This window comes from Bidens hawaiensis, unplaced genomic scaffold (assembly GCF_021521415.1).
Source record: "Bidens hawaiensis isolate Kalapana, Puna unplaced genomic scaffold, B.hawaiensis_p1.1 tig00035914_1, whole genome shotgun sequence".
NCBI classification, from domain to species: domain Eukaryota; kingdom Viridiplantae; phylum Streptophyta; class Magnoliopsida; order Asterales; family Asteraceae; genus Bidens; species Bidens hawaiensis.
Window position 1 is genome coordinate 1 of NW_027496253.1, and position 15,184 is coordinate 15,184.

General features: G+C 37.8%; 2 protein-coding genes across 2 annotated transcripts; one reads left to right on the top strand and one right to left on the bottom strand.

Annotated features, from left to right (window-relative positions):
- Positions 1 to 1,606: 1,606 nt before the first annotated feature.
- On the top strand, positions 1,607 to 4,233 carry LOC143587888 (uncharacterized). Its single transcript, XM_077069050.1, has 9 exons — positions 1,607 to 1,753; positions 1,852 to 1,954; positions 2,104 to 2,216; positions 2,412 to 2,480; positions 2,968 to 3,083; positions 3,159 to 3,213; positions 3,321 to 3,441; positions 3,579 to 3,721; positions 4,101 to 4,233. The coding sequence occupies exons 1-9, from the start codon at positions 1,607 to 1,609 to the stop codon at positions 4,197 to 4,199; spliced, it is 966 nt and encodes a 321-aa protein (XP_076925165.1). The 3' UTR covers positions 4,200 to 4,233.
- Positions 4,234 to 12,511: 8,278 nt separating this feature from the next.
- On the bottom strand, positions 12,512 to 14,870 carry LOC143587895 (uncharacterized). Its single transcript, XM_077069056.1, has 9 exons — positions 14,724 to 14,870; positions 14,523 to 14,625; positions 14,261 to 14,373; positions 13,997 to 14,065; positions 13,394 to 13,509; positions 13,264 to 13,318; positions 13,036 to 13,156; positions 12,756 to 12,898; positions 12,512 to 12,517 (listed from the first exon to the last, which is right to left on the bottom strand). Exons 1-9 carry the CDS (start codon positions 14,868 to 14,870, stop codon positions 12,512 to 12,514), a joined length of 873 nt encoding a protein of 290 aa, XP_076925171.1.
- Between the last annotated feature and the right edge of the window lie 314 nt (positions 14,871 to 15,184).

A 15,184-nucleotide genomic window follows, 5' to 3' on the forward strand; every position in this document is an offset into this window, starting at 1 on the left:
TTGAACTGACTAATAAAAGAGTAGAGAATATATAATTGAAGCCTTAGAATTGCATGCAGCGAATGAGTTTGAACTACCCAACGTCTTCTATTTTTTGTAGTTATTTAGAGTTGATTACACAGATAGCCCCCATTAACATATTTAAGGGAAGTTGGTTTTAGACCCCCACATATGTTGCAATATGATGACCACCTGACTCAAAGTCGCAAACATTCAATTTTTTAAACTTAGATATCAAAGGTGTGTCTGGCCACATGGCCAAAAAAACCTAGCATGATCATTTGTTGGGTGAAAAATATGTTGTATTTACAGGCCTTTTGGTTTCAGGTTGTGGCGGAAGTGGCAATATTATGTGTTCAGAATGCGGTGGGCGTGGGTATCAAGGTGCTGCCTAAAACAACCACTTGGTCTGTTTTGTGTAAAAGATGAGACAATGTCCTGCAACTTTGTTTTTTTGGTATTGATATTATTCAACGCTTTATTTTTGATGTATGATGACAAACAAGTATGTAATGTATTTGAGTTGCCCAACTCATATAATTCTGTCTCTTAAATTAGTGATTCCATATTTGGTTTGCCAAAAAATTTCCTGAATGACAACCAGATTAAGCCTTGTTCTCTCGGTCCAGTTTGGGCAACCTTAGTAATGAATATAAACATTACTTTGTGTGTGGTTCACGCAAGGCGCGCTTAATTAAGAACCATTAGTAGCTATGCTTTTGCCATGGCCAAATGACATTGTTTAATATGAAGTTCTTCCAACCTTATTGTGGATATGTAGGTGGATAAAGGTCTATGCATAAATATATGTATTACACTCGTGTTCTTTGTTCTAGTTTTGAAACGGTATCCCCGAATCCATCACTTACGCAACTTCTCTTTCTTGTCTACTAAAACTAGCGGTGTGTTTGGTTCACTAAATTTTTTGGAATAAGTTAGAAATTTGTCAAAATGATTTGAAACTTGGAGGAAATGAAATATATCTTGAATTTATAATGAATTTGCATCTAGGTTCTTAATCTATGGTCAATAATGATTGTGTTGGTCAACATTTTTCTATTATTATTATTATTATTATTAAAGTCATGATGAAGAAGGCGAGTGAGAGCAGTTGGTTTAGATCCGACCCGTTTGGGAAAATGAATGCGGGATGGATGTTTCTGGGAAGAAGACGTGCTGCAGACGTAACGTAAAGTAGATGTATACATACACTTAGGGTTCCTTAGGGTAGAGAGAGAGAGAGAGAAGAAAGGGGTTTTAATTTTTTTCTTTCTCTCTTCACATCTCATCTGATTAGGGTTTCATCGATCTGCTTCAAGGTACAGGTAACATTAACATCCTTTCTTTCTTGATTAATTCATCATCAGTTAGTTAGTCATAAGTAATACCTAATTAATTATTCATTCATAGAAGTTTAGGGGAGTTTGGATTCGCGATAGTTTCCCATACCATACCATCACTCTAATTGACTTCTCAGTTTCGACCTCAAATGTCAAGTTAGAATAATTATTCAGATTGACACCTCATCTCATGTTTAATTACATCAATGTTAGGTCCTTATTTTACTTTTCATATATTATTTCAACAGCCTTCAGAAGTATTAATAATGAGGAGAAGACTTCATCATGTGGGGGATGCTGATGCTAAAAACAACCACCACCATTTCGTAGCTGCTGCTGCTGCTGCAGATTTAGATGACCTAAAGGAACCTTTACTAGGCACAAGTCATGACTACAAACCTAACCACTTGCAGGTTTTTTTTCATTTTCATTCTCATTACAAGTGGATCATTTATTCTTATCAGAAGAATGAAATAAACAAGTATATATAATCAGTATCTTTGTATCCCAGGTACAAAAGCTTGAAGATATTTTGTATGATGAAAAAAGGAAAGAACGCCTCCACTGGACGTTTCTATTCTCTAACATCATTTCTGAATGGGCTCAATGGTTAGGTATTATTAATCACTTCAATTTTCTAACAAAACAAAAGGACGGGCGTTTTGCATTTCCAAAATTCTATTTTTTTTTATAAAACCATGTGTTTCTGGTGCATATCTTTGCAATATCTATTGCTAGTTTCTGAGCAATGTATTCTTTGTAGCAAGAGTTGTGCTTGGATCCGGATCATTTCTTGCACGGGTGTTGGCTTTGCCTTCAACCATAGGAAGTGGACCCACAAAGAAGTTTCTTCCACCATCACTCACTCCATTACAGGTATAGTCAATGGCATTGAATATGTTGACTTCGACGTAAGATAATGTAAACATGAAACATATTATCTTATCAAACAAAGCTAGTAATGGGTTCATTTGAGCATATTTCAATTTGAATCATAGAACTACATCTATAATTTATTAAGCGCTTTGTATGTATTATTAATTTTTATATTTTACTTTCTTTTCTGGGCAGGAATCAAGACTCAGAAGTCTGCAGAAAAGATTGGAGGTCCCTTTTGACGGTTCTTGCTTGGAGCATCAAGTAAGTTTCTTTTCTCTTTAATATGTAAGGAAATGTTAATTTTTATATTCTGAAAAATAAATGCCAAAAAGATGCAATTTTTATAACTAAATACAAATCATGACCCGAACCGGCCTATTTATAAGTGAAGATGTTTCCTTTTACTTTGATATGTAAGAAGTTGGTATGTTTGTATAACAAAAAAGTAACGCCATAAAGATGCAATTTTTGTAAATTAAATACAAATCAAAATCTGAATTGGCCTATTTATAAGTAAAGATGTTCCCTTTTTACTTTGAAATGTATGAAATTGGTACATTTTTGTAGGCTTGTAAACGAGAACGGATCATGTTCGTGTTTGTTCGTTTAACATTATCCGAACAAATGATCGGATACGAAATTTTCGCCTTTAATTTTATAAATTCAATATAAGTAGACCCAAACTTTTCGCCTTCAATTTCCATTTTCTCATATCTTTTAGAAATAATTTATTCAATTCGGGTGGCAGGATGCGCTTAGGCAGTTATGGCGGTCAGCTTATCCAAATCGAGAACTCCCGGGACTTAAATCAGAGGCTTGGAAAGATATGGGGTGGCAAGGAAACGATCCTTCAACCGACTTCAGGTAATATATCTAATTATATGTTAAATTTTATTTTGAAATTAGTTATGTTATTAAACATTTGAGAATTATTTGCAGGGGTGGAGGATTCATATCTCTAGAGAATCTTATCTTCTTCGCCCACACATATCCGGTTCGTTACTTGAAAACTATTTTCGATAACTTATGTACAGATTTCATAATTTGAGTATAAGTAGAAGGTTGGAATTTGTAATATAATTGTTATTTTATTGGAAACAGGAAGCTTTTCAAAACCTTCTAAACAAAAAAGAAGGAAATAGAGCCGAATGGGAGTACCCGTTTGCGGTAGCTGGCATTAATATTTCGTTCATGTTGGTGCAAATGTTGGATATTCAGTCAGGTATAAGCTTCTAACTTCAACATACTATTTACTGTATTTTTAAGATTATATAATATATTAATATAATTGGTGAACTAGTAGAAATTTTGATTTGATATAGTCACACGTTTGTTAATGTATTATTAATTTATCTTCAGGATTACCGACATCTTTATCGGGGGTGCGTTTCTTGCAGTTTCTTAGTAATGATGAATCGGCTTTTGATGAGCTTTATTGTGTGGCTTTTAAGCTCATGGATGCTCATTGGCTTGCAAGGCGTGCTTCATATATGGAATTCAATGTAAGCAATTGCGAAGTTGTTAATGTTCATTTTCATCCATTTTTCAAAAAAAATATATGATTAGTGAAGCATTATTATTACAATAAATGTCAAAATTTTTAACTAAAATGAGTTAGGTGATTGTATACATAAAAAAAGTACACCTTTAGCTACATTCGACTCATTTTGTGCTGGTTAAAACTTGATATACTCATTTAAAAGTTCAAATTTTCGTATGTATGCTCAAAACATCAGAAATGCCGTAACATCATTTACTTGATATATTTTGTCTCATTAAAGAAATAAGATGGGACTAGTGACCGACGTTATTACTGTAAAACATTCCAGTTTATAATAAAACTACATTTGGATTTGAACTTGATTTTTTTTAAATTTGTAGGAGGTTATAAAATCCACAAGGACACAACTAGAGAGGGAGCTTGCAATCGAAGATGCGACTAGTGTGAAAGATTTACCAGCATACAATCTGTTGGGATGATGTAAACGACTCATTTGTAAATTGATATAACCTTATCTAGTAGGAGGTTGATGGTGGTAAATTTCACATTTGAAAAGAGAATAGAAACAAGTAATGGATTTGCCTTTCTTTAAATTGTACAAACTTAAATGTGGTTTGACTTCTTGTCATGTACACCTTTTTTAGTTACCGAGTGTATGAAGGTCAAAAGCGTGCTTTGGGTTTGATTCAAAACAGGTTCAGGTTAAAAAACACCACCCAAGTACAAATGAGATAAGGTGAAAATAAAATGAATGATTCACTTTCTAAAACAATATACGAAAATTGTTGATATGCAATGTTTGTTGGCTCAACTGAAACCTAGATAAGGGTTATGAATAGATTTAGTTTGATTAGAGAACTTGTAAACGTAGGTTACATAATCTACATAGGTGTTGATAAACGGTAAAAGGTTAAAGTACCATATAAGCATATTAGTTTATAAGTGTTGTTACATTATCTACACTAAAAACACTTATAAACTAATATGTTTATATATATTTTAACTTTTTACCGATTATCCATACTCATTTGTATGAAAATTATTTAAAAAAAACTAAAACATTGGCAAAAATTATTTTAATGATATAGCTTTGTTATTTTTGTTCACGGTAGTATATTTCTTTTTTGTATTAAACTAGAATTTAGTAGTCAACAAAATTGTAATTTCTATTCATGACGTCATGTTGGTTGAAAAAATATTGTGATTTCTGTTCTATGACATTAGTCGAAAGGAGCGGTGAAAACTGGCCTTGTAGTGAAAATCGGGCAAAATCTAACAAAATCCATTAACCATGGTAACTTTTTAATTAGGAAAAAAAAAACTGATTACAACATAGTGACTGGTAAATGGGCAACAAGATGTGTCATAGGTTCATAACCCCCTTTTGAATAGTGAAACCAATCCTACTAAAAACAAAGTTTGAGGTCTTAGGGGCAAATACTACACCACCCGTTGAACCCGGCTCAAAAATTCCACGGACTGCCTCTAGGGCTAAGAAACAAAATGTATCAAAAGCGAAAGAGACAAACACATGTTGATTCTCCAAACAATCTTTCCCGATTCTGCCTTGAACGTCCCTACAACAAACCCATAGTCTCTGAGACAGTCCTATAATCGAACCATTACCCAAGCAACTAACTTCAGTGAGTTAGTCGTGTAGGGGTATGGTACTAAACCCGGTTTTACGATTCTAAATTTATTATGTTTGGCTTATTTTATTATATGGACTAATACAATGTTATTGGGCTGAGGGGGTTTTGTGGAGGTAACCCTAATTGGGCTAGGCCCATTAGGGTACCATGATGGTGGCCATGAGGCTCCCTATATAAGGAGGTCTCCACCTCCTTATTAGGGGTTGGTCATTCTCAATAAGAGCCACCACCATATTTTTGTGTCTGTGAACAAGAGATCCTGGAGATTTCTTAGCGGTCACCTCCACACCCCCAAAAAGTCATTGCAGATCCCAACCAGCCGGAGAAGAAGATCAAGACGTGGTTCGTTCATCTTGAAATCCGTGGAAACATCGTCATGGATCAGGTCAGATTCATCTCGTGCTTCGACATTGGCGCCATCCGTGGGACGGCAATGAACCACGCTTCGCTTCTCGTCTCGGCCCTCCGATCTGTTCATCAATATCTCGGGTCTACGGTTTCTTCTTTCAGATATGTTCTATGGAAATCCAAAAATCCGTAGATCTAAAAAATACTTCCAGATCTGGAAATACACAGGAAGAAATACCACCGAACTTTTGGGGAAAACCCTTAGATCTGTGTTTTTTCTAAGTGAAATATACCAAATCTAGTTATGATTTTTTCAGATCTGGGTTCGTTTGAGCAACAGTCACACTTCATATTCATAGATCTATAAATCCTATTAGATCTGTTGGTTTTACATAAAACCTACCTGATGTGGATATTCAAAATCTCTAGATCGTGCGCGCCACCGCGGATCAAAATCGCTCCCTGTGGATCAACTTCGGATTCCGCATGAGCGCTCCCGGCGATCACTCTACGCCACAGCGGGTCGCATGCGCGCTCCCGGCGATCACTCTACGCCACAGCGGGTCGCACGCGCGCCCCCGGCGATCACTCTACGCCACAGCGGGTCGCACGCGCGCCCCCGGCGATCACTCTACGCCACAGCGGGTCGCATGCGCGCCCCCGGCGATCACTCTACGTCACAGCGGGTCGCATGCGCGCTCCCGGCGATCACTCTACGCTACGCCACAGCGGATCGCATGCGCGCTCCCGGCGATTACTCTACGCCACAGCTCACGCATATCACATGCTCATGAAGACAGCCAAAACGTATGCTCGTGGCGCATATCACATGCTCACGCATCACGAATGCTCACGCGTATCACGTATGCTCACGCATATCACATATGCTGACGCATCACGTACGCTCACGCATCACGTATGCTCACGCATCTCACATGCTCACGCATCTCATATGCTCACGCATCACATATGTTATTGGGCTTCACGTACGCTCATGCATATTAGATGCTCACGCATCATGCACGCTCACGCACCACATCTGCGCGTGAGAATAAAGGAGACATTGCGCAGGCCGCGCGTAAGCGACATAACAAATGAACAGTCTAATCCAAATCAGGATAAGAACAACCATGATTGTACTCATATGGCTACGCGCCATACTTAAAGGTTGGGAATCCTCATAATATCCCATATGGCTACGCGCCATACTTAAAGGTTGGGAATCCTCATAATATCCCATATGGCTACGCGCCATACTTAAAGGTTGGGAATCCTCATAATATCCCATATGGCTACGCGCCATACTTAAAGGTTGGGAATCCTCATAATATCCCATATGGCTACGCGCCAAACTTAAAGGTTGGGAATCCTCATAAACCCATAGGCCACGCGCCAAGTTTAAAGGTTGGGCACACCTCATAATTTGCCCGAGGATGGGAACCATGCAATACATCCACTTTTAGTTGACATGTTTTTGCAGGTTCGGCTACGAGCCGCACAAACACCTATGACATCATTATTATTATCTGGCCATTTGTGCCTCCATTATTATTTTGAAAACAGGCCGGGATATTCATCCTGCGCGGAGGAGGCCCTTGTGGGCCAGTCATTATCATCATTTTATAACTCGTAAGTCGCCTCGCGCGCAAGCTTTTATTATTCTTATAGCTCGTAAGACGCCTCGCGCGCAAGCTTTTATTATTCTTATAGCTCGTAAGACGCCACGCGCGCAGGCTTCATTATTCTCATAGATCCGTAAGTCGCCTCGCGCGCAGGCTTCATTATTTTTACAGCTTGTAAGTCGCCTCACGCGCGCAAGCTTTATTATTCATATAGCTCGCTACGGCACAGCGGATCGCATGCGCGCTCCCGGCGATTACTCTACGCCACAGCTCACGCATATCACATGCTCATGAAGACAGCCAAAACGTATGCTCGTGGCGCATATCACATGCTCACGCATCACGAATGCTCACGCGTATCACGTATGCTCACGCATACCACATATGCTCACGCATCACGTATGCTCACGCATCACGTATGCTCACGCATCTCACATGCTCACGCATCTCATATGCTCACGCATCACATAAGTTATTGGGCTTCACGTACGCTCATGCATATTAGATGCTCACGCATCATGCACGCTCACGCACCACATCTGCGCGTGAGAATAAAGGAGACATTGCGCAGGCCGCGCGTAAGCGACATAACAAATGAACAGTCTAATCCAAATCAGGATAAGAACAACCATGATTGTACTCATATGGCTACGCGCCATACTTAAAGGTTGGGAATCCTCATAATATCCCATATGGCTACGCGCCATACTTAAAGGTTGGGAATCCTCATAATATCCCATATGGCTACGCGCCATACTTAAAGGTTGGGAATCCTCATAATATCCCATATGGCTACGCGCCATACTTAAAGGTTGGGAATCCTCATAATATCCCATATGGCTACGCGCCAAACTTAAAGGTTGGGAATCCTCATAAACCCATAGGCCACGCGCCAAGTTTAAAGGTTGGGCACACCTCATAATTTGCCCGAGGATGGGAACCATGCAATACATCCACTTTTAGTTGACATGTTTTTGCAGGTTCGGCTACGAGCCGCACAAACACCTATGACATCATTATTATTATCTGGCCATTTGTGCCTCCATTATTATTTTGAAAACAGGCCGGGATATTCATCCCGCGCGGAGGAGGCCCTTGTGGGCCAGTCATTATCATCATTTTATAACTCGTAAGTCGCCTCGCGCGCAAGCTTTTATTATTCTTATAGCTCGTAAGACGCCTCGCGCGAGCTTTTATTATTCTTATAGCTCGTAAGACGCCACGCGCGCAGGCTTCATTATTCTCATAGATCCGTAAGTCGCCTCGCGCGCAGGCTTCATTATTTTTACAGCTCGTAAGTCGCCTCACGCGCGCAAGCTTTATTATTCATATAGCTCGTAAGACGCCTCGCGCGCAAGCTTTTATTATTCTTATAGCTCGTAAGACGCCTCGCGCGCAAGCTTTTATTATTCTTATAGCTCGTAAGACGCCACGCGCGCAGGCTTCATTATTCTCATAGATCCGTAAGTCGCCTCGCGCGCAGGCTTCATTATTTTTACAGCTCGTAAGTCGCCTCACGCGCGCAAGCTTTATTATTCATATAGCTCGTAAGACGCCTCGCGCGCAAGCTTTTATTATTCTTATAGCTCGTAAGACGCCACGCGCGCAGGCTTCATTATTCTCATAGATCCGTAAGTCGCCTCGCGCGCAGGCTTCATTATTTTTACAGCTCGTAAGTCGCCTCACGCGCGCAAGCTTTATTATTCATATAGCTCGTAAGACGCCTCGCGCGCAAGCTTTTATTATTCTTATAGCTCGTAAGACGCCTCGCGTGCAAGCTTTTATTATTCTTATAGCTCGTAAGACGCCACGCGCGCAGGCTTCATTATTCTCATAGATCCATAAGTCGCCTCCCGCGCAGGCTTCATTATTTTTACAGCTCGTAAGTCGCCTCACGCGCGCAAGCTTTATTATTCTTATAGCTCGTAAGTCGCCTCACGCGTAAGCTTTTATTATTCTCATAGCTCATAAGTCGCCTCGCGCGCAAGCTTTATTATTCTCATAGCTCGTAAGTCGCCTCGCGCGCAGGCTTTTATTATTCGGCGTGCTATATCTTATTCATGCTAGTGCACCATCATTATCATAAAAACCACAACACGTCACCATCATGAAGAAAACCTCCCAAAACTCAAAGACAATAAAGATAAGGCCGAAGAAAAGGGAAAAAACCGCCTCACGCCCTAACACACCTCATAAAGTCCAGCGCTCCACCTAAACGCTTGCGCGCCCAGGAGCAACGCTGGACTTGGGGGGGCTTGTAGGGGTATGGTACTAAACCCGGTTTTACGACCCTAAATTTATTATGTTTGGCTTATTTTATTATATGGACTAATACAAAGTTATTGGGCTGAGGGGGTTTTGTGGAGGTAACCCTAACTGGGCTAGGCCCATTAGGGTACCATGATGGTGGCCATGAGGCTCCCTATATAAGGAGGTCTCCACCTCCTTATTAGGGGTTGGTCATTCTCAATAAGAGCCACCACCATATTTTTGTGTCTGTGAACAAGAGATCCTGGAGATTTCTTAGCGGTCACCTCCACACCCCCAAAAAGTCATTGCAGATCCCAACCAGCCGGAGAAGAAGATCAAGACGTGGTTCGTTCATCTTGAAATCCGTGGAAACATCGTCATGGATCAGGTCAGATTCATCTCGTGCTTCGACAGTCAACTTAATGGCTTACACGTTGAAATTGATATGGTTCGACCTCATAAGTCAAACTGGCTGACTTTTCATGTCAAAGCTATAACTTTTCATATTGAAAAGGTAACCTTTAGTTTTGACCTTAAAAGTCAAACTGTTAATCAGTCAAGAACTATCTAATTTTCACTTCTAAAATTGAGATCAACATTTTCTTGACCATTACTTATTTACTTTTGAATTTGAATAATGTTATATGTGAATTTAATAAAAGCATGCAATAAAATTTTTTATATATTAGTTGGCCTTAAAAATCAAAATTGTAATGCAACCTTTTTTTATTCAAACAACAGCTATACAGCCAGCCAGTATTTGCATTTGTCGAGAGAGGGATAATGGAAAAGATTGCATGAGCTAAAGCTGCCATTATTACTGGTTATTCGGTTCAACATGTTAGAGACTATGTTTCAGAACAAATAGGTTGCAACAACAACCGCAATCGCGGTGCTGTTCCCAAGCATGTGATAGATACTTCATTAAACTGATTTAGACTTGTGATATGTTTCATTATCAAATTGATTCAAGACTTGTCATGAGTCCATAATAATTAGGGTGTAAGATTGGTGTGATGCCTTTTTTTCACCTTGGTAGTTAGTAATAATTGGAATGAGATCATTGATGGTTTTGAGAAAAGTTTGGCGTTATAGAAAGCCCATTCCTTGTCTATTAGCGGGAGGGTCGTTTTGACCAAATCGGTGCTTGAAAGTCTTCCGTTTTATTATTTCTCCTAGTTCAAAGTTCCGAGCAAAGTGATGTAGATTTTAGAAAGGATTATGAAAAGATAAAAATAATTTAATAGGTTAACAGTCTTATTAAAGAAAAGTTTAGATTACATCGAACAGAAGGCAAGCGGGCAACAAGCTGCGCCGCTACCCCTTTTTGAATCGCAAAACCCAATATTTTAAAAACTATATTTGCTGATCTTGGAGTCATAACATTACTATGCATGACCTGCTAAACACGGGTAAGTAGCTTCACAGCTTCAGGCGCGAAGAAACCAAAAGTGTCAAAAGCAAAAGGAATAAATACATGTTGGTTGTCAAGACACGTCTTTTCATGTTTTGCCACCTTACCTGAAGCAGCTTTTAATGCGGCTTGACCGACTGCGAAATCATCTTACGTGAAGAGATTGTTGTGGGAAGGGTCACCAAGATCCATTAGGTGTTGTAGGAGAGACGTCAATAGTTATTTAAATTAGCGAAATGATGCTGGAGATTCAAGACGGAGAAAGAGGGTATGTGGAACGTGTTATAGAGGCTATTCATTCTCAAAGTACTAGTTGGGATACGGTTCAAGTAAAAAATAATGTTTGGTACCATCTCTAAGGTGGTCGAATAAATTAAAAATAATAGTGTGATATCATGAAAAAAATACCCTATATTCAAAACAATATTGTTGTAAATGAAAAATAAATATGTTTAAATCATACCCTATATTCAAAACAATATTTATCGAATTTTTGTCTATGGTACTGAACCGAGCATTTTCGGTCAGTGACGAATCCAGAAAATTTAGCCAGTGGGTGTCAAAAAAAAATTCAACCCAGAACTCGTCAATTTGGGTCGGGTAAACTAAAACGGGTCGGGTAAAAAAATTTACATTAAACAAACTACGTATAGATATGTAAACAAGAAATTTCATTAAAGATAAACAAAATACATATTACAATTGTCCTCTACGTGATTTCATCTTTTGAAAACGGTCAATTACAGTTTCATTCGTACACTTAAACGGTCAATTACAGCTACATTCGTAACACTTAAAGGTCCATTAACGCAATACTTTCTCCGTATCCCGTCTCTTTGATTAGGGTGATAATCTAAAAGTTTTTTCCATCGACAAGACCCCACGGAAGATTATCTAGATCAACTAAACTTGGTCAGGCAAATGGTGTTTTTCGTTTCAGAGATTTAAATCTTTTCATAGTTGTCATAGCTAAAAGCTCTTATTGTACAAAAAAATGGATTACAAAGTTAAATAGTGTAGAACTCTAAAAAACAATAATAATAAACTGTACACTCATAGAATGAATAAATTAGAAAGCTAGAAACCAAATAATCATTCACCACATGACAACAAAGATCACATGTCTGTTGAATTTGAAGAAAAGGGCGTTATTTTTTTAAACAGAAGATCGAAGCGGGTTACTGGACATGCGGAATTCAAATACAAAAGAAATAAATTAACCATGAACCATGACTGTTTGTTTTATGTTAGAATAAAATCAAGAATTCAAAATCACAATTTACAAATAAACTAGACCCGAGACGTCACAGGTGAACCCGCCGGCACCCTAATATGTTCGTCTCTCACTCATTCCAAATTTCCAATTAAAGTGGTTAGAACAATTAAGTAATATGGGCTTAATTGTTATTATTTATAATAAAATTAAATTTGGGCTTAAAAAGTTTGAGGCACTAAAAAATTATGAGTGGGTTACTAAAATTTTTTTGGATGGGGCACTTAGGTCTTTAGACCTAATATATTACAAGTTTATAAAGAAAACTACAGATTTGAGTGGATGTCAGCGCTCCCCCTGGCTAAACCCTGGATGGGGCACTTAGGTCTTTAGGTGTAATTTTTTTATGTATACAATCACCTAACTCATTTTAGTTAAAAATTTTGTCATTTATTGTAATAATAATGCTTCACTAATCATATATTTTTTTTGAAAAATGGATGAAAATGAACATTAACAACTTCGCAATTGCTTACATTGAATTCCATATATGAAGCACGCCTTGCAAGCCAATGAGCATCCATGAGCTTAAAAGCCACACAATAAAGCTCATCAAAAGCCGATTCATCATTACTAAGAAACTGCAAGAAACGCACCCCCGATAAAGATGTCGGTAATCCTGAAGATAAATTAATAATACATTAACAAACGTGTGACTATATCAAATCAAAATTTCTACTAGTTCACCAATTATATTAATATATTATATAATCTTAAAAATACAGTAAATAGTATGTTGAAGTTAGAAGCTTATACCTGACTGAATATCCAACATTTGCACCAACATGAACGAAATATTAATGCCAGCTACCGCAAACGGGTACTCCCATTCGGCTCTATTTCCTTCTTTTTTGTTTAGAAGGTTTTGAAAAGCTTCCTGTTTCCAATAAAATAACAATTATATTACAAATTCCAACCTTCTACTTATACTCAAATTATGAAATCTGTACATAAGTTATCGAAAATAGTTTTCAAGTAACGAACCGGATATGTGTGGGCGAAGAAGATAAGATTCTCTAGAGATATGAATCCTCCACCCCTGCAAATAATTCTCAAATGTTTAATAACATAACTAATTTCAAAATAAAATTTAACATATAATTAGATATATTACCTGAAGTCGGTTGAAGGATCGTTTCCTTGCCACCCCATATCTTTCCAAGCCTCTGATTTAAGTCCCGGGAGTTCTCGATTTGGATAAGCTGACCGCCATAACTGCCTAAGCGCATCCTGCCACCCGAATTGAATAAATTATTTCTAAAAGATATGAGAAAATGGAAATTGAAGGCGAAAAGTTTGGGTCTACTTATATTGAATTTATAAAATTAAAGGCGAAAATTTCGTATCCGATCATTTGTTCGGATAATGTTAAACGAACAAACACGAACATGATCCGTTCTCGTTTACAAGCCTACAAAAATGTACCAATTTCATACATTTCAAAGTAAAAAGGGAACATCTTTACTTATAAATAGGCCAATTCAGATTTTGATTTGTATTTAATTTACAAAAATTGCATCTTTATGGCGTTACTTTTTTGTTATACAAACATACCAACTTCTTACATATCAAAGTAAAAGGAAACATCTTCACTTATAAATAGGCCGGTTCGGGTCATGATTTGTATTTAGTTATAAAAATTGCATCTTTTTGGCATTTATTTTTCAGAATATAAAAATTAACATTTCCTTACATATTAAAGAGAAAAGAAACTTACTTGATGCTCCAAGCAAGAACCGTCAAAAGGGACCTCCAATCTTTTCTGCAGACTTCTGAGTCTTGATTCCTGCCCAGAAAAGAAAGTAAAATATAAAAATTAATAATACATACAAAGCGCTTAATAAATTATAGATGTAGTTCTATGATTCAAATTGAAATATGCTCAAATGAACCCATTACTAGCTTTGTTTGATAAGATAATATGTTTCATGTTTACATTATCTTACGTCGAAGTCAACATATTCAATGCCATTGACTATACCTGTAATGGAGTGAGTGATGGTGGAAGAAACTTCTTTGTGGGTCCACTTCCTATGGTTGAAGGCAAAGCCAACACCCGTGCAAGAAATGATCCGGATCCAAGCACAACTCTTGCTACAAAGAATACATTGCTCAGAAACTAGCAATAGATATTGCAAAGATATGCACCAGAAACACATGGTTTTATAAAAAAAAATAGAATTTTGGAAATGCAAAACGCCCGTCCTTTTGTTTTGTTAGAAAATTGAAGTGATTAATAATACCTAACCATTGAGCCCATTCAGAAATGATGTTAGAGAATAGAAACGTCCAGTGGAGGCGTTCTTTCCTTTTTTCATCATACAAAATATCTTCAAGCTTTTGTACCTGGGATACAAAGATACTGATTATATATACTTGTTTATTTCATTCTTCTGATAAGAATAAATGATCCACTTGTAATGAGAATGAAAATGAAAAAAAACCTGCAAGTGGTTAGGTTTGTAGTCATGACTTGTGCCTAGTAAAGGTTCCTTTAGGTCATCTAAATCTGCAGCAGCAGCAGCAGCTACGAAATGGTGGTGGTTGTTTTTAGCATCAGCATCCCCCACATGATGAAGTCTTCTCCTCATTATTAATACTTCTGAAGGCTGTTGAAATAATATATGAAAAGTAAAATAAGGACCTAACATTGATGTAATTAAACATGAGATGAGGTGTCAATCTGAATAATTATTCTAACTTGACATTTGAGGTCGAAACTGAGAAGTCAATTAGAGTGATGGTATGGTATGGGAAACTATCGCGAATCCAAACTCCCCTAAACTTCTATGAATGAATAATTAATTAGGTATTACTTATGACTAACTAACTGATGATGAATTAATCAAGAAAGAAAGGATGTTAATGTTACCTGTACCTTGAAGCAGATCGATGAAACCCTAAT